This window comes from Bubalus bubalis, chromosome 10 (assembly GCF_019923935.1).
Source record: "Bubalus bubalis isolate 160015118507 breed Murrah chromosome 10, NDDB_SH_1, whole genome shotgun sequence".
Classification (NCBI taxonomy): domain Eukaryota; kingdom Metazoa; phylum Chordata; class Mammalia; order Artiodactyla; family Bovidae; genus Bubalus; species Bubalus bubalis.
Window position 1 is genome coordinate 64,105,495 of NC_059166.1, and position 19,034 is coordinate 64,124,528.

Genomic DNA, 19,034 nt, shown 5'->3' on the forward strand with positions numbered 1-19,034 from the left:
AGAGATGTGGGATTGCTGTTGAAGAAAGGGTAGGGCTTTTTTAAAAGTGGAAATAAAGGGTAGAGTTTCAAATTTTACAGAATGGAACTGAAATGAAAATTTTTCCTATCTTTGCTATGAGCCCATGGACTGTAGCCTATCAGGCTCCTCTGTCCATGAGATTTCCCAAGTAAGAATACTGGAGTGGGTTGCCATTTCTTTCTCCAGGGAATCTCCCCAACCCAAGGATGGAACCCAGATCCTCTGTATCTCCTACTTGGCAGGTGGATTCTTTATCACTGAGCCACACACATTTATAACATGGAAGTGCTTCAGAAGTCATCTCATCTGCCCAAATAATTATAAATTATGAAAAGTAGTAGTTATAGCTTATAGATCAGCAGCTTACAGATAAATATCCCTTACTTAGAAACAGTGATAGACACACTTCCTTTCTTTCCACAATGACTGAATTTCATTCAAAATTCTACTGCTGCTAAGTATTTCCTTCCTCCTCTTCTGTTCCACCATTACTGGGAAGGGGAAGGAACAGTGTTACCAAAAAAAGCCAGAGGGATTGACAGTTTCAAGGAGGTAGAGTATATGCAGAACAGAAAGATCAAATAAATTAAGGACTAAAGAGTATTTATTGGATTTGGTAACATGGAGGTAAATGGGTGACTTCAACCATAACAAGTGAAGCCACTTATTTCTCCATGATATATAATTCATTTTTTTTCTAATTCTAAGGTTATGCATGACCTTGTGGAATAGTAACATAATTCAGTAAGGGAAAATAAAAGGTTATTACCCAGTAACTTTGATTCTTCTTAGGGTTTTAAAATTAACTACTCAATGATTTGCTCCAAAGTCTCTAGTCTGAAAGGTTATTTTGATTTTAAAACAAATACTACATGTATGGCCTCTTCAGTCTGTGGGTACTTTCTGATCTTCTAGGAAAGTTCTGAAAAACAAAAAAAAAATTATCATAAACTATTTATGACACATAATGCCAGGCTTTACAATAGATCTACTTCTATTATTAAGTATGGGATTGACATGTACACACTGCTATATTTAAAACAGATAACCAAAAAGACCTATTGTATCGCACAGAGAATGCTGCTCAATATTCTGTAATAACCTAAATGGGAAAAGAATCTGAAAAAGAATAGGTATGTATATAACTGAATCACTTTGCTGTACACTTGAAACTAACATAACATTGCTGATCAACTATTCTTCAATATAAACTTAAAGTTAAAAAAAAAAAAGAAAAAAATCTTCAACCATTTCCTTTTATATCACCTTTAACTTCACCAACAACAGTATCATTCCCTTTTCAGTTATCTGGCCACAACTGAGCTTTACAAAAACTATTACTAGCTACTACCTTTTGACCATAAGCACATCTGTAAAGACAAACTTTAAACTGTGGCATATTTTCTTGAGTTAAATTCAACACTATATAGGTTTGTAAGGTTGGAAAGAAACCTCAAATGGCTATCTAATCTCTTGTTCTAGGTCCAGGCAAATCTACTCAACAAAGCAAAGCAAATCTTTTTTTTATTAAACCCATCAAGAATTGTTTTTTATTTCCTTACTGTACTGCTACAGGAGGACTTAGTTCATCTTTCCTCTTCTACAAGGATTAGAGATCATTAGTTAACTCCATAGATAACCCTCAAGTTAACAAGCTGCCAATGACCTCATGTATCAGCTGCCTATTGCCACAATGCTATGTGAAATAATCCACAAAAATTATCCTTCAAAAATCCTTCAAATAAATCCTTCAAAAATTAGGTGTAAGACAATAAACATTTATTTTTACTCATGAACAGTTCTGAGCTGGGCTAATTTTAGCTATGCTTGCTCATCTGTCTATAGTCAGCCAGCAGGTGAGCTTGCACCTGGCTGGTCTAAGTTGGCCTCATTGGGGATAGCTCTCTGCATGAGGTTTCTGAACTTCTAGCAGGCCATGCTGAACTTACTTTCACCACATTTGGCCAAAACAAGCTTCAGGGACACTCAGGTTCAAAGTGGGCGAGAACAGAACCCATTTCTTAATGGGTGAAACTGGGTAAGAAGGACCCCTCTACTGATGTGATATAGGCAAGGATAAAGATTCCAGTTATTTTCACAGTCAAATTACCAAAACATCATTTAGTCTTTTCTTCATACTAAATAATCTGATATGGATGCTGTTTCTCCTCCATCCCTGAATCTGGACTGTGTAAATATTAACAACTAATTTTATCATTGCAAAGTGTAATTTCAAGAATGCTGTTGAACTGAAGTCAAGATGTACTAAAATTAAAGAGCAAGTTGAGAGTTTAATTTATGAGCATAAGGAGTTGGAAAATATTGATTTTTTGACTTTAGGAAAAATGACATAAAAGCTACCTTAAGGAAATTATACAGCATAAGTAGCTTTTAAATTTTCCATTGACTGTTTAGAGCTTATATTATTTGATAAACTATCAGAAAGTTTTATTCAAAGAGGAAACACCCATGAACCTTTAAAATGAACCATTTATTAAATCAGACTGTTATTCTTAACAGTTATGTAAGTTACATGGTTTATGTCAGTGTATTTCACATGGAAATTTTTTAAACTCTTACCAGCAAGCAAAATTGTATCACACAATATATAAGTAGGAAGGGGATACTGCTAAACATTCAAATAAGGCAAGTATTTTAAAACAATAAAACAATAATTAAAAAAATTCAAGCATTCCTTTAAGAGAATTCAATACTACAAGCTAAATGTACTTTCTGAGTGTATTCATATAATCAAGGCAGTGTTTCTTCTTTTAACACACCGGGAAATGGGATAAGGCTCATTAATAGATACAGCTGCCCGCAAGATTTTTAATCTCAGTTGCTTTCTTTAAATTAAAATTCACAAAGTGCACAATTAAGATATATCAAAAAACTGAATCTGCTACTCTAACAACAGCCGTCCATGCTTAATACTTAGTGGTTTATTTGACCAAATGATGTCTTTTCAGGGAAAAATAAAAAAAGATAAGCCACTGTAAAACATTTAATTTGAAATGTGTGCTAATATTTTTCTTAAAAATCAAAAATTATGGAGGAAAAGGGTTATTTACCTTAAGGAAAAGAAAGCAAAACACTGGAATGACCAAACATTTTCAAAGAACAAGCACCACAAAGGACATTTGCATTCAGTTTTGTAATATTTATCAATGCATTTTTTCTTACTCCAACCAATCTACTTCATCAAATTCTGAATCATCTTCTGAATCACTGTATTCCACAGCAATACGACGGGACAGGATGGTGGCAACATCATTTTCAATGCGTTCATGTTTAGCTTCCTGTTCACGCTGCTCTTCGACTTTTCGTAGCTGAATACCTGATAGAGTAAATCCAAACATTCATTGTAAACCAAAACACTAGATATTATTATTAGATATATTAGATTTTATTATTAGTAGTAGATATTATATTATTAGACATTATTAATGTAATAAAATCAAGTACACATAAGAAATACTAACAGGAAAGTAAAAAGCAAGATCTATTAAAAACAATTTGAAGGAATCATATTTAGAGAGACATTCTTTTATTATGTTATTATCTGTGATAGTATTTGATGAAACTTACCACATATCCCAGAGGATGTCTATAGTTTATTTAGCCATAACAGTCTATTGTGCTTCCCTACTCACCGTTACCTAAAGTTAACCAGGTGATACATTTTTTTGTTTGTTATATTTACCTCTATGGTCAAAGAGTTAAACAATGTTGAGCATATTTTCTGTGGCTTTATTCTCCCCAGTACTTGAGAGAAAGGCACTATTATTCATTCTATACTGTTAGTGCCTGGCATATAGTATGACATGTTGCTCCTTTGTTACTAAGGTAGGAACCTAAATCCTTTCGAGGTACTAGTAAAGCAAGTGTCACTTATACACCAAATGGACAGCCTTAACACTGAAGAAAATACCATTTTTAAAGTAGTTAATATACATATTAAGTATAATACAAAGAGTTTTAACTAAATTTTCCATAACATTTAAGTCTGATATTTAAAATTTCCCATTCATTACCTAAACATTTTAAGAATCCCTACTAAGTATGAAGATAAAATGATTAATGTGATAAATTTTCTTGAAAATTACTTAAAATATAAACTGACCATAGCTCTACTTTCTAAAGGCTATTTGTGCAAAAAACATGATCATCTAAAATTTTACAAATGAAGAAAACATTACTGTCTCAAATATTCAGAAAAGTTCTCAATGCTACTATTGCTTTTAAAGGCTCTTGAGAATATTACCTTTTCGTATTGCTTCCAGAAGTACACTTCTGGCGTCACTGATTACTGGTAGGGTTGATGGATGACGCTTTGGCTCAGAAGCAGGTGTAACTTGTGATGGAGGAGATGGAGGCATTAATGGAACATGGGGACCTGGGGCAGTAGATGGAGTTGGATGTAGCCCAGAGGGAGGATGAGCAAGAGCTGCAACTGTGACAGGTGATGATGGTCGAATGCCAGGTGGAGGCAAAGGAGGCGGTGGTGGGGGTGGAGGCAGCCCCTGGACTTCTCCTTGTGGGAGTGGATGAACTGGTACAGTCTCACATACTGGGGCAGCTCTAGCTACTGGTGGAGAGGGCTGTACTAGAGGAGGTGCAATTGGAGGAGGAGCTGGGTGAAGAACTCCAGGGGCAATCTGAAGAGGAGCTGGAGGTGGTGGTACTGCTGGAGCTTGCAAAGCAGTGGTTGGAGGTGGCGGTGGGGGTGGTACTGGTGGGGGAGGAGTTGAAGTCATCGAAGCTCTTAATGAAGAAGTTGACAAGGCAGATGGAAGAGGTGGTGGAGGAGGTGGGGGGGTGGGGCTCACAAACACAGGTGTCCTGCCTGTAGCTGGTGACTGAGGACGATTTTCTATCAAACCTGTAGCAGAACTGAAATGAAAAAGAGATCCTAGCAAGTTATTTAAAGAGAAAAGACTAACCACACAAAATATAAATGGCTACCAGTAATTATATCAAGGTAGATGCATTAACATGTTCCTATAAAAATTAAAAATTCTTCATCAATATTTAGAATGAAATGAAAACCAAAAGTACTCTATTAAAAAAATTAATACATGGTGCTGTGATTTCTAATATTCTAAATGGACTCATCTGCTCACACAACTTTCATATCTATAAGCATTTTATACTTACTTTGATAAATAAAATGCTCAATTTTACACTGTAATATGAGTCTTCATAATGGCTCAATATTTATCATACTACAACATTTGTAGAAATACCTGTGGCCCAAACAATACTGTATTCATATTGAAGCTATTAAGATTCATCATATGTCATTTCAGTTAAATCAATGACAACTAATTACAAACCACAAAGGAAACTGATGTCCCTCTTCCTTCCTAAGGATGGAACATCAAATTGAGTATGTGATATAAGCTTGATTTTTTTTTTAACTGAAAACTGTAAAGCTTATTTCTAATTCTCTATTAAAAATTGTAATGTGGGCAATACTGGACAAAATTAAACTTCAAAAAGCTTTACTGAAAGATTATTATGAGCAATTGCTTATTCTCTCTCAAATTCTTGAGTTATTTCCCCAACATCAAATTAACATTTATAATTAAATCTTTGATTCCCATTTCTTTGTCCTTAACCACATACCCCAAATTCTTATTTTTATTAATATATTGCTCATCATGTGCTTGAGAACAAAGCTATAATAAAACAAAACACATTTATCTTTAAATGATTATTAGCTAAATTTTCCCAAGAGAATGTGTGAGCTCTTATCAGAGACTGGCAAATTACATCCCATGGGCCAAATCTTAACTAATCCCTGTTTTTATAAATAAAACTTTGCTGAAACACAAACATATTCATTTGTTTATGTATAGTCCATGGCTGCTTCCATTCATCAATGTCAGAGTTGAGCAGCTGTGACAGAAGCCATATTTCCTAAGGCCGAAAATATTTATTACAAGGGCCTTAAAGAAAAAGGTTACCAACACCTGTGATAAGCACATTATGTGCTTGTTCTGACATACCTGATACAGGTGGGTATGGGTTTCGCATCTCCTGCTCCATGCATTGGTGGAGGTGGAGGAGGTTCATGTGGTCTGACTAAGACCCTTTCCTCAGCTCTAGTCAGGAGCTCACTCATCTGACTAAATGGCAAGGCAGAAAGTGAGTAAGATCCATCCATATGATCCACATATGTCTGAGGTCTAGAAAAAAATAATAAATTAGTGTATCTTTCTTGAATTATTGCTGAAATAAAGTGTTTTACATGAGATATTTAAGGTTTATCCTTTGAATGCCAATATTTTAACTACTTTTAGGAAACTTCTTTCAGAAATTTATGCTGCTTTTAAAACACAGACTGCTGCTCATAATGCAACCTTTCCTTGCTGATTCAAGTTATTATGATGACCTTCAGTTATTTTATTACTTTACAATATAATACTAACAGCCCACAAAGGTAAAAAGTGTTACATTCATAATCTGATAAACAAGACAGTAGTTAACTTTTAGGCAAGTTGTGTTCAAAGCTATCTGCCTCTATTTAGTTTCTTGCTGCTAGGTCACTTCAGTCGTGTCCGACTCTGTGCGACCTCATAGATGGCAGCCCACCAGGCTCCCCCGTCCCTGGGATTCTCCAGGCAAGAACACTGGAGTGGGTTTAGTTTCTTAATAAGATGCTAATGACAAAAACCTAGAATATGAAAATATTATACACCAGAATATCCTGTTGTTCTTTTAAACCTAAATGACTTCCAAATGTCTTGGAACCCAGGAGAGATAGGTCTCAATGATACTAGTAGCACAGAGATCCCTAACTACATTGTTTTTGTCTTTTTCATGTTTTCAAAGGTGTTAGAGTACTCAGAAAATAGCCGAGTAACATAACATGTGACTTAAAACAGATTTAAGCAAAATTTTAGATACTTTGGGCATGTGAAGATTTATAAATGTTTACTGACTACAGTGCACTCTGCGGACAAAGCTGGATTTAAAAGATGTGTATAAAGCAAATTAGAAATGATTATATTTATGCTATTGGGTCAGCAATATCTCAATTACTTAACAGTGATTAGAAACAGATGTTTGTCTATCATTGTTAATTTAAAAAATCAATTCTTTCAGCATCTTTCTTTCAGCACTGTATATAGACAGTATCATGTATATTACTCTTACAATAGAACAAGATAATTTACATTTATGACCCAATCATTTATAGGTATTATTCAAAAGAAAGTCTCAAGTGCTTTCTCCATTGAAAAAAATCAATAACTATAAGATATATAATAACTAAAATCAACTGTACACAAATTTCTTCACAGAGAGATACTAGTATAATGTTTGTTAGGGTTGCATGTTAGTTAGTTAGGGCCCTTGGCTCTTGAGAAAGGAAAAGGACCTATTGTATATTTCTGCAAAAGGGGACGAGTGATTTTGTTTGAAAGTCCTGATATATCTGAGGTAGAAAATGCAACACAGAAAGGAAATCAGGGGAAAGAAAAAGAACAAAAATATAACCCCTTCTCAACTCCTATTTTATATATAGTGAATCAATAATACGTCAAAAAAAAATCCAGACCCCCATTACTCTGTTATGAAATTTTAACAGACTTGGCCTGAACTACTGAGAAGGACCTGAGACTTTATATGAAAGTTAAAATGAAGCTGAAGATCATCTGCTTCAACCACTTCTTTCTACAGATGACGAAACTGAGATCCAGGTACGAAAATGACCTGCCCAAGATTAGACTTCAGTAGGCTCACAGTGGTTAGGGTTTCAAAATCATCTCAATACTTATAGGACAGCGTCTATCAATTCAACAGTTCAGGACCTAAGACTTAGACACATAGATACTAGAAATAAAGCCAGTGTTTTATCATTAATTTTATTAAAAAACAAACAAAAGAAAAGAAACCTTGTTTCAAAATGAGAGGCTGGGCCATTAGCAACTTCAATATGCTTATGTAAGAGATTAGCATCATCTTCAGCCAGCTCTGGACCTTGGGCCAGCTTCTGCCATTCTCTCCGCCTGTCATGAGGTGCTCTTGGCACTTTTTCTGGTTCATGAGGACGATCTAGATTTTTCTGCTATAACAGATGTATTGAAACAAAGCCAAATGCTGAAGTTCTATGTTTTTAAAAAGAGGTTAAAACAATCAAAATAGAATTCTAACATCAATATCAAAAAAGCAACTCATCATAGTATAGTAAAAATAACAACAGAGACAGTTCATTTGTGCATTCAGAGTTAAATATTAGGAGTTTGCTTGTAATCCTATTTTCTAATGCTTTTTTAGCCTCTACTTGGAATTGATATATCAGATAAAAACAGTATATTTGAGGAATAAAACTTGAGGTCAGAAAGTCCTTTCAGATGAGAAAAGATTTGTCAACTCTGCTCCCTCATCTATTAGTTTTTGATATAATGAGTGAAATTTCTACCATTAATTTTTCCAGCCCAAACTGGAAATTAGTACTAAGGTTATGTGATCTGAGAAGTGACTAATTAGCTAGCCAATACATTAGAAAAAAAATCTAATTACCCAATTAAACCATAATAACCGTGTCACTCAACAGAAAATAGGGTATTTGAAAAATAAAACAAAAAGTGACTCAAACTGTGGGAGAAAAAGTATAGAAAGGAAAGGTACAAAAAAGTCAAATGCCAAAGGGGTCAAGCAGGTAACATATTTGAATGGTAACAGTCAGATATAAGATGAGGCCTGCAGGGAACTAGATGGGCATGGCCATCTAAGGGATTTCAGTTCAAAAATTTAAAAACCACTGTGTTTGTCAAACAAAACTGCTTACAAGCGTAGCCTGGGCTACCAGTCACCAGTTTGCAAATTCTGGCTAGAACACTGGTGCACTGTCTAGTGCAGAAAATAATAACATGCAGGCATTATGGGGTAGTGCAGGGTAAGCAGAAGTAGCTACAGGAGAAACAGAGGGATGATAAAGACAAACTTTGCCACCTTCATGCTGCTGCTGCTGCTAAGTCGCTTCAGTCGTGTCCGACTCTGTGCGACCCCATAGACGGCAGCCTACGAGGCTCCCCTGTCCCTGGGATTCTCCAGGCAAGAACACTGGAGTGGGTTGCCATTTCCTTCTCCAATGCATGAAAGCGAAAAGTGAAAGTGAAGACACTCAGTCGTATCCGACTCTTAGCGACCCCATGGACTGCAGCCTACCAGGCTCCTCCTTCATAATTCTGCCTAAATCCAACTTTGCTTCTTTCTTTTATATTTCTAGTTATCATTAATATGGAATAAACAGATCCAAGTGAATTTCATCAGAAAACAGAAAATGACAATACAGCAGACAGATAACATGTTATAACTTTTTCAGGGCATTTAGGATATGCTCTGTGGTAAGATAATATTAACTAATCTACTTTACCAATATCCGTACAATGTTCCTTTGTTCTTTTTCAGTAGAATGCCTTTCTCTTCCCTGGTCCACTTAATTCCCATTTGTTCTTTAAGATTCATTACAAGCTTTGTTGAAGTGTTTATCAGGCCCACCCTGTCTAAAGCTGGTGCTCTTCTGTGCTACTCAAACTCTCTGTGCATACCTCTGTTAGGACACTTATCACACCATATTTGCACCCCACTGGACTGTGATCTTTCTCTGTGGTTACTATATGGACCAAATAAAATAAAACTGTCAAAGTACAGAATTAATAAGGTTCCACATATGCAACAAAACACAAATACATGAAAACTAACTTCAATTTTCTGAATTTCTTGTAATACCTTCTGCTTCCTCTTTTCCTTCCTCTTATCCTCTGTATCCTGTAACATTTTTTCTTTCCAAAGATCAAAGAAATATGAAGGATTGGTATAAAATTTCAAACCTTCTTTACCATCATCTCTGAAATATAAAATATCAATGAAAATATACATTAGTTAGACTTAGGCAATCAGAATAGAAATTATTTTACTAAAATTGTTTCTTCTTACATTAAGAAAATATAGCATGTGTAAAAATACTGGCAAAGTAAATCACAATATGCACCAATAGGACATTTCTCATAAATCAGACAGGAAACTAAGGAAAATGGAAAACCAGAAGTTTTGCAGAGTTTGTGTTAATAATTTAAAGTACAACTGGACAATTTTCATCCCTAACTTCTACTGAATACAAGGTTTTCTATAAGTCCTGTGGGAAATTTCAATAATTACAAATGATTCTGCCGAAGACAAAAGCCTGAAAGGATAACAGAATAGAGAAACTATACAGGGTTTCTTACTTATCATCTTATCAAACAGAAAAAAAAGTCACCAAATAGTCATTCTAATAGTAATAGTTATATCCAATGACTTGCATACTGACACAGTTTCAAATAACTATCCAAATACCATTTCATTTAGGGTATGTGTTGTGCCTCTTAAATTCCTCATTTATTTTTTATTTTTATTTTTTTTTAATTTTATTTTTAAACTTTACATAATTGTATTAGTTTTGCCAAATATCAAAATGAATCCGCCACAGATAACAATTTATGTGAAAGACTCAAAGAAAGGCTGAATAACTCTAGATTTTTTTAAAATGGCAAAAAAAATTAAAAACAGATACTACATAGTCATAACACAGAAATATGATACATACAGATAAACAGTAGATAAGAACAAGAAAAAATGATATTTATTTTATTAATGTGGTGAGACTCTGAACTCTTTATTTTTTGTTTTCCATCAAATTAGAAATTAAATTAAAAAGACAATAACAATTCCTCATCCCTTTAGAGTAATATTTGCCATTGGCTTTTCTTAAAAACATCTGTCAAAACAACTCCTTTGATTTGTATGCCAGAATCCTGGGACCTCACCTAGTAAATAAAGCAAAGGTTTTCTAAAGGTGTTAGCTACGGAGGGGTCTCTGCACTGGTCAGGAATCCAGTGAAATAAAAAATGTTTGGGGATTTAACATTTAAAGTTAGACCTCTTTGAACTTGAAGTCTGAGATAAGTAGCCAGCCTTCTTATTTATTAGCCTACTGACCTGTAAGGAGTGAGTATATTGAGAGGTGGAGGCTGTTCACAAACATCATATGTCTCTTGTAATGGAATAGGCAAAGTCTTGCGGTCAAAAAGCTGCTGATCTTGAATTGTAGAACTTCGGAAAGCTTTTCTCATTGTTATATCTTGCAAAGATACTAAAACAAAAATCCAACATGTATCATTTTATTTTACTAACATGATTTAATGTAAGGACAAATTCATACACGGCATTTGTTTAAAAGTCAAAAGGCTGTGACTGAGGTGGCTTATGAATCAGGAACCACATTTTTTAAATAAATGCTCTTATCATTACATCACAAATCATTTTGTGCTTTATTTTCCCAATTAGATGGGCTTTAATGCAACCTCTGATTTGTAAGGCTCAGAAAGCTCTAATGACACCTGAAGCACATTTTTCATTTTCCATCAAAACATCTTTTTCTTTTCTCTACTTAAAATACTAGCACCCATCAAACTACAGTTTCCTCTTTTTTTCTATAATCTTTTTTCCATCTCCCTTTATTACTTTTATTTAGCTTATACCAATAACACTGAAGGAATTACTTCACTATTAGTGGCATTCTGGGCTAAATACAGTATTGCCCTCTAGCTATAGAGATTATAAATATTATAACATGGACTATAAAGTTAAAACAAATCTATTGTAAAGAAAATGAAATTTTCAAGCACTGGGCAATCTGTATTATTGCCTGTTTCACTTTTCTTTTATCTTGTACTATAAAGATCTCCAATTAACTACAAGTTCTTAAAGACTGAACCTGTCTTATACATTAGTACCTCTAGTAAGTAACACAATTTATTACTTACAGTACCTCTAGTAAGTAAGTGATACATATGAGAATTTAAAATAACTTCATTTACTCATCTTCTTTTGGACTATACAGTATGTTTAAATAAAAATGTGCCAAAATACTAGATTCTTAACTCTTAGAGTGATTTCTTGATATTAAAAAATTAGGTGACTTTATATTGAAATATACATATTTGCAAATGGTTTTTAGTATGACATATGCTTTATGCCATAAAAAGGTCAGTACTAAATAATCATAACAAGTCTTAAATTATTTTTCTCCCTAAAATAGTATCTCTTTCATCCTCACAAATAAAATACACTCAACACAAATGTTTGGATCTATGAAGTAAGTGAAGCAGTAAGGCTGGCTGTGCAATAGCCACAATATGACTGCATCCCCAGCAATTGCACTGCTACCTGACTTGTAACACACTTAAAAACAACAAGATAAAATTCAAAGAAGGAAAAAAAAATTTTCCACTATCACTAAAGAATAGTATGACAGATATTTAATGAGTACAAACTATAGTGGTAGATGTTTTCACTAATTTTTACTTAACTTTTATAATAACTTAATGAGATAGGAGTTATTATGTCATTTGTAAACATAGAAAATATTACATAACTGGGCCAAGATAAATTGGTTAATAAACACTAGAGCTAGAACAGAAAACGCAGATCTGTCTGCCTTTGAGGCTAATCTTTTTGCCACAATACCGTATACTGTTCCTCTGGCTCATGTTAGAAGTGGCCTCTCTTTTCTGCAATCAAAATGAACCAATTCTTGCCACTCTCCTATCTCACTTATTAACTATTAAATATAAAACCTAGCGTTTAATCTCGCAAAACTTTCTTAGTAAAGAATATAAAGAACATGTAAAGTAATAAGCATTTTTCATTCTTCAGTTCCTCTTAATTATAATTTCTTTCATTTGTTAACAGACCAATGTGACAAAGCCCCTTGCAGTTGCCAACAATGACATATTACTTAGTGTTATATAACCCAGCAAGTCAGCAAAGTGTTTGTAAACATATTGAACTAAATATAATTGTACAGATCTTTGTTTAAAACTCAGTTTTTTACCCATTTTAAATTATTATGATAGTTCTGTTACTATTTAATGGTAATTAAAAACCCCAAAATACTGATGTTACATTCTGTAATTTATTATTCTACTCACAATGTTATTTTATTTCAACTTTAATGGAGTTAAAAAAATATAGGTTAAATAACTTTGAAAATTCCTCTATCCAATATCCCCAAGACAATTTCAAATTAAGTAGTTCAACTTTAAGATTCTGAATTCTTCCCCAATGCTCCATATAATTTTAAAGGAAACTAAATAATTCTGATAGTTGTTGGCACATTAAGAATTTTTTTAAACACTTAAAACTATCTTATTTACTAGTATCTATATTTTCATTTTCAATTTTAATGGGAATGCTAAAATATCTTAAAATTTAACAGTATTTTGAAACTTAATGTTAATTTTTATTTCTGTTACATAAAAAAGCTGCTTGTATATATTTTAGATGAAAAGCACTTGTAACTTACATATTTAAATTATTTAAAAAAGAAATTTTGAATAAAAATTATATATTTGAAAGTATGGCCACAAAATCTTTTTAAAATATTAGCAGTGGTTTTTATTTCAAGAATTTCATGATGTGTAACTGATATACACAAACAAGTTTCAAAGGATACCACCAAGAAAAAAATCACCACAGAATGAGAGAAAATCTTTCCAAATCCTAAGATTTGGGACTTGGATCCAGAATATATATGTATAAGAATTTGCATAACTCAATAGTAAAAGGAAAAATAATCCAAACTAAAAATAGGAGAAGGATCTGAACAGTTTTCCAAAAGCAGATGCATAAATGACCAGTAAATCATTTAAACCCTGTTTCCTTAAAAAATCAGATCACTATTTTTTCACATTTATACATCACTGTGAATTACATTTGACTGTAGTTTTATTAAAGGAACAAGCACATGCTAACTATCTATTGACAATTCTGTCATAAGACTTCTGGTACAATGTAAAGTCCAGATCCAGCCCTTTGCACAAAGAGAATCATTTTTGTTTTACTTGCTTTTAACTGAACTAGTTGCAGTTGTTAACATTTAAAAACAAGAGGTATGAGACAGACATCTAGATATCCCAGACAAAAGAAAGATCTGGAATGACCAGACTGACTTTCCCTCATTTCATGTCACCCAAATGCCAAAAATCCACTCCCTGTTTGTACAGTCTCTCAAAATTGTGCACTTGGTCCACTTCACTCAGAGTAACTAGGATGAAAACCCTGGTTTTAATCCTATCCACCACTTTCTTGCTGGGTGACTTGTCTCTAAATAGCTTATAAGCCATGAAAAGATGCTCAACATCATTAGTCATCAGGGAAATGTCAATATATTCTAAGAAATGAACCAGTATTGAAAACATTATTCTAAGAAATGAAAGAAGCCAGTCACAGAAAATCATATGCTATAAGATTCCATTCATATGAAATGTCTAGAATAGGCAAATCCAAAGAGATAGAAAGTAGACAGTGATTGCTAGAGGCCAGGGAGAAGGGGAGATGAGAAGTAACTCCACTAGATATAGGGTTTCTTTCTGGGGTGAGGAGAATGTTCTAAAACCGACTGTGGTGATGGTCACATAACAGTGAAAATACTAAATACCACTGAATCATACACTTCAACTTTACAAGAGTTAATTGTAGGGTATATAAAATATACCTCAATACAGTTTTCTTTTTTTTTTTAAGTACTGTTTTGGGTTTATATCTAGACCTGTGAATTGTATCTTTGCATGCAGAGGAAACTTGGCATAGGAAGTATTCACCTCTCCTTATTTAGGCATTAAATTAGGTTATGTCAGAAATTGTTGGTTCAATCACTAAAACATCATTATATTTTATATATTTGCTACATAAAAGGTAGAAAAACTACCTTTTGATTTTTCCAGTGATATCCTTTAATATTTTTATTGCTGAAGTTTAGAGATAAATAACTTACAATTATAATTCTCTAGGGTAGATAAGCAAAAATTATGTTCTTAATAATTTCATTTCTCTTGGTAGAAAAACAAACAAACAAAAAAAACAGAGGCATTTGAGAAACAACAACATTCAATGTACTCTATCAATGCATGAAATATTTTACCACTAAAGTTTTTACCATTATTTTAGCCTGTAATGTGATTTTTTTAAGCCTGATATCCCTAGCTTAATATTTCAGTTTAGAACATTTTTGTCCTGTATATTAGCAATTTAGGGTTTTTTTTTTTTTTTTTTTGGAGGGGAGGGAACGTTCATTTAAAATGGGAAGTAACATTTAAATAACCAGATCAGATTCTGGTGACTTAGCAATATGCACATATAAAAGGAATTTCATTCTTAAAAAAAAAAAAAAAAAATCAAGCCTAAGAATTTCAGATAATTTTCAAAGAATTTTTAAGACAAAAGTATAGAAATAAATTATAAGGGCGATACTGAGCCCACAGGTCACAATCACTAAACCCTGCATGCCTAGAGCATGTGCTCTGCCACAAGAGAAACTACTGCAATGAGAAGCCTCCACCACACGCAGTGAAGACCCAGCACAGTCATAAATAAATAAATAAAAATTATAAGGGAGAAAGAAGAGAGAAAGAAAATGGAAGAAAAGTCTAGCTTAAAAAAATTTTACGTCAAAAAATGAAGAGCTATTTAATATACAGAAAGAAGAAAAAAAGAGTAGACAACTCAGGAGAATCATGCTAATGGCATTTATAGATAAGCCACCAATCTATTAGAACATGTACAACAAAGGTCGTGGGTAAAAAAGATTTGTAGTAAATTCACGTTTTTTGTGTGTCTCTTTGATTAACTGAAGCACATTTCTCCCAGTGGTTTTTTTTTTTTTTAAATAAATTCATGTATAATACTGTTCTTATATATATCACTCATCCTACCTAACCAAAAACATACATGTGAAAGAAAATATTATTGCATAAACTTACATTCTTCTTCTTTAGGATCAAGCTGTGTAACACTGACAGATAAACGGTCCACACGTTCTTGTAATGAGTTAACTCTGAAGGAAAAACTATGTGCTTCATTGAATAATTCTCCAAATATATCTTCAGCATATTTACCTAAGCAAAAATGAAGCATATACCATAAAGCTTAAAGTTATCAGAGATAAATATAAACCAATTTAACATTTAAAATGCTGCCCCAATGAATTTGATATTTATTTGAAACTAGTTTAAACTTTAAACTGTCACCTACGGTAATCTAACTGTGATACAGTAGGAAAAAACAAACCCTAGGAAATATGGTTTTAGATACTAGATCTACCACTTTCTGGTAGGTGACTTGTGGCTAAAATGGAAATACTCTCCTGTTTTACCCCTATCTATACACCACTTTCACTTCCCTTTATACACCTGTTAAGGGTTAGAAAGGTTATGATGTAAAGTAAATATAAATAATACATCTCTTAATCCCAAATCAGCAATCATAAACAGAGTCTACACTAGAACTGAATTTCAGGCCAAGTAACACAATGCAAGATTCTTCATAAACCTAATAGATAACCAAATCTCAGGTATGCCCAAAACATAGATTCTGAAAATTTATGAGATATATTTTACATTTTATATCATTCTAGTTTCTTAAAAAATCATAAATCTAGAATCACTGTATTCCTCCAGTCATGTAAATTTCCATTATGAAAAGAATAAACCAAAATAATCCCATTTGAAAAGGAGAAATAAAATTTTCTATCTAATAAAAAAGCCAGGGAGAAGTTTCAGATGACCTAGAATTTAAAAATATTCAACTGTATTTAGAATATATAAACAAATGAATACTCACAATATAAAGATAAGTCAATTACTATCTACACCTTGAATTAAAAAAAATTGATTATCTTCCTAAATCAAGACAACTTAGACCCAGGCATACTGTCTAGGTTAAATGAGGCTCAACAGTAAGCTCTATATCCTATAAGAGGGTACTTACATACTTACATAATGAATTCATTAATCTCACCAGTTTACATTTGAACAATGGCTGTTTTTTCCCAAAGCACTTTAGTACATTATCAGTTAAATCAACAAATGTTTACTGAGGGTTCACGCTGTGCCTGGTAGGTGTTATTTCCTACTGAAGACACCAAAAAATAAAACATAAAATTCCTATCCTAGAAAATTTTATAATCTTTAGGCAAAAAAATCAGAATTTTAATTTCTTTAAAATTAAGAGAAAAAGGATAATTTTATACATATTCACTCGCTCACATATATTCTTTAAACCAAAATGCCAGACAATGTTCTAGACCCTGGAGACAGAAAAATGATTGGAAGAAGGTCTCTGCAACCGACGAGTTTTGAACAGAGGGAGAAACAGACATTTAAATAAAATTGAAAACCAATTTAATAATTAAGTCCAAATCTTTGTTCCATTCACTCTGAGGCCTTGGCATAAATTTCCTCACCTGTAAAACAGAAATAAAAATATCTCCTTCAAAGAAATTATAAGGAAAAGAAGCAAAAAAAAAAAAAAGTCAGGGGGAAGGGCAATGGGTAGAGTATCTGATACAGGACAGGAGCTTAAACAACAGGCAGCTCTTACTATAAAAGAAGGTCAGAGCCACAGAGCACACAGAAAGAAGCATCTAAACTTTTGGGTGTGGGATGGTATTAGAGAAACTTCCAGAGACAGTTTCTCTGGCAGATAAGGGAAGCATTACAGGTGGAAGAAAAGGCAAGTATAAAGTTACTCATTTATTCATCAAATGTTAGGGATACAAAGATGGAAGAGACAATTCTATTCCTGAAAGAACTTAGTTTAATACATGGATCTTTAACTTACAGTCTGTATACCACCTGAAATCATATGCAGATTTTTAATGCACTTGTATATTTTGGGAAAGAGAGCCCACAGGTTTTGGGTTTGTTTTTTTTTTCTTTTTTAAACAGATTTTTTTAAAAAAGAGTCTACACTTCCCTCACTTCAGGTTTAAGTGCTAAAGCACTGACGTACAATAGACATCCCATTTGTTCTATTTTCATGTCCCTTCTCACTTTCTAAATCTACCTCCTCCTTCTACCCTAGAGAGAGATGAAATGAATAAAGTATGCAATGGAAAGTTAATTGTCTATGTACCTGAATTTCAACTAAACTTATTATACTACTGTCTCTACCCAAGAAGCTATGAGGTCTCATTTCTGATATTAAAATCTAAATCCTCTCATCTAACACTATCCTCTATATCAAGCTCCACCATACATATCTAATATCATTTGTACCTTTAATCCCTCTCACATGGGACTTCCCTGGCAGTCCAGTGGTTAAGACTGTGATTCCATTGCAGGGATCTCAAGTTGGGGAACTAAGACCTCAACATGCTGTGCAGCCAAAAAAAAAAAACTTCTCATATATTTATTTTTGCTTCCATTCATTTGCCTACTTCTTCGAACAAGTCGAAATGCCTTCCTTCTTCATTCCTCTACATCTTCCAAATTCTTCTGTTCCTTAAAGGCCCAGTTCAACTCACATTCATTCAGTAAGCCTCCTCTTATGACTTCACCTATGCTTATCTCTCTTTTCTCAGTTCCTATAATCTAAAACTCATGGTTTTTAATTATATACATGCTTACACTGAAACTCACAGAATAGGTTCAGCATTCATCATATTAGACTCTTCAACTACATGGGGTGTGTTCTTCTAGGACAAAAAACATGTACCTTCATCACACAGCAAAATAGTGTTATCTGTCCATTATCTACTATCTAATTAATTAGTCTTATGGGGCTTTCCTGGTGGCTCAGATGGTAAAGTGTCTGCCTACAATGAGGGAGACCCGGGTTTGATCCCTGGGTTGGAAAGATCCCCTGGAGAAGGAAATGGCAACCCACTCCAGTATTCTTGCCTGGAAAATCCCATAGACTGAGGAGCCTGGTAGGCTACAGTCCATGGAGTTGCAAAGACAGCCAATCTATTTATCTACCCTCTTACCCATCTACGTTGCTACCTGTGAATTTTTCTGATTAAGAACAAGAAGTAGGCTCTATCAGCTCATCCTGGCAGCTCAAAGTGGCTATATTCAACAAGAGAAAGACCTTGGGAAGAGAAAATGGTAAAAGATCTCTCATATAATTAGAGTTCCATTGGCTGTTAAATAAGACATGGGGTTCCCTAGTGGCTCAGATGG

At 33.6% G+C, this 19,034-nt stretch overlaps 1 protein-coding gene across 9 annotated transcripts in view; it reads right to left on the reverse strand.

Annotated features, from left to right (window-relative positions):
• Window positions 1-611: 611 nt before the first annotated feature.
• WASF1 (WASP family member 1) overlaps window positions 612-19,034 on the reverse strand; it is a 130,089-nt gene continuing 111,666 nt past the window's right edge. For 4 of the 9 annotated variants that reach the window (XM_006071827.4, XM_006071824.4, XM_006071826.4 and 1 more), the window contains exons 3-10: window positions 15,834-15,968; window positions 11,011-11,164; window positions 9,736-9,880; window positions 7,923-8,095; window positions 6,033-6,212; window positions 4,286-4,914; window positions 3,205-3,358; window positions 612-943 (exon numbers count right to left, since the gene is read on the reverse strand). In XM_006071827.4, coding sequence (XP_006071889.2) covers window positions 907-943; window positions 3,205-3,358; window positions 4,286-4,914; window positions 6,033-6,212; window positions 7,923-8,095; window positions 9,736-9,880; window positions 11,011-11,164; window positions 15,834-15,968 — 1,607 coding nt within the window. In that variant the 3' untranslated portion in view covers window positions 612-906. Of the gene's footprint in view, window positions 944-2,493; window positions 3,359-4,285; window positions 4,915-6,032; window positions 6,213-7,922; window positions 8,096-9,735; window positions 9,881-11,010; window positions 11,165-15,833; window positions 15,969-19,034 lie in introns of those variants that run through there. The other 5 variants (XM_006071830.4, XM_044924398.2, XM_006071828.4 and 2 more) reach the window with 5 other exon arrangements.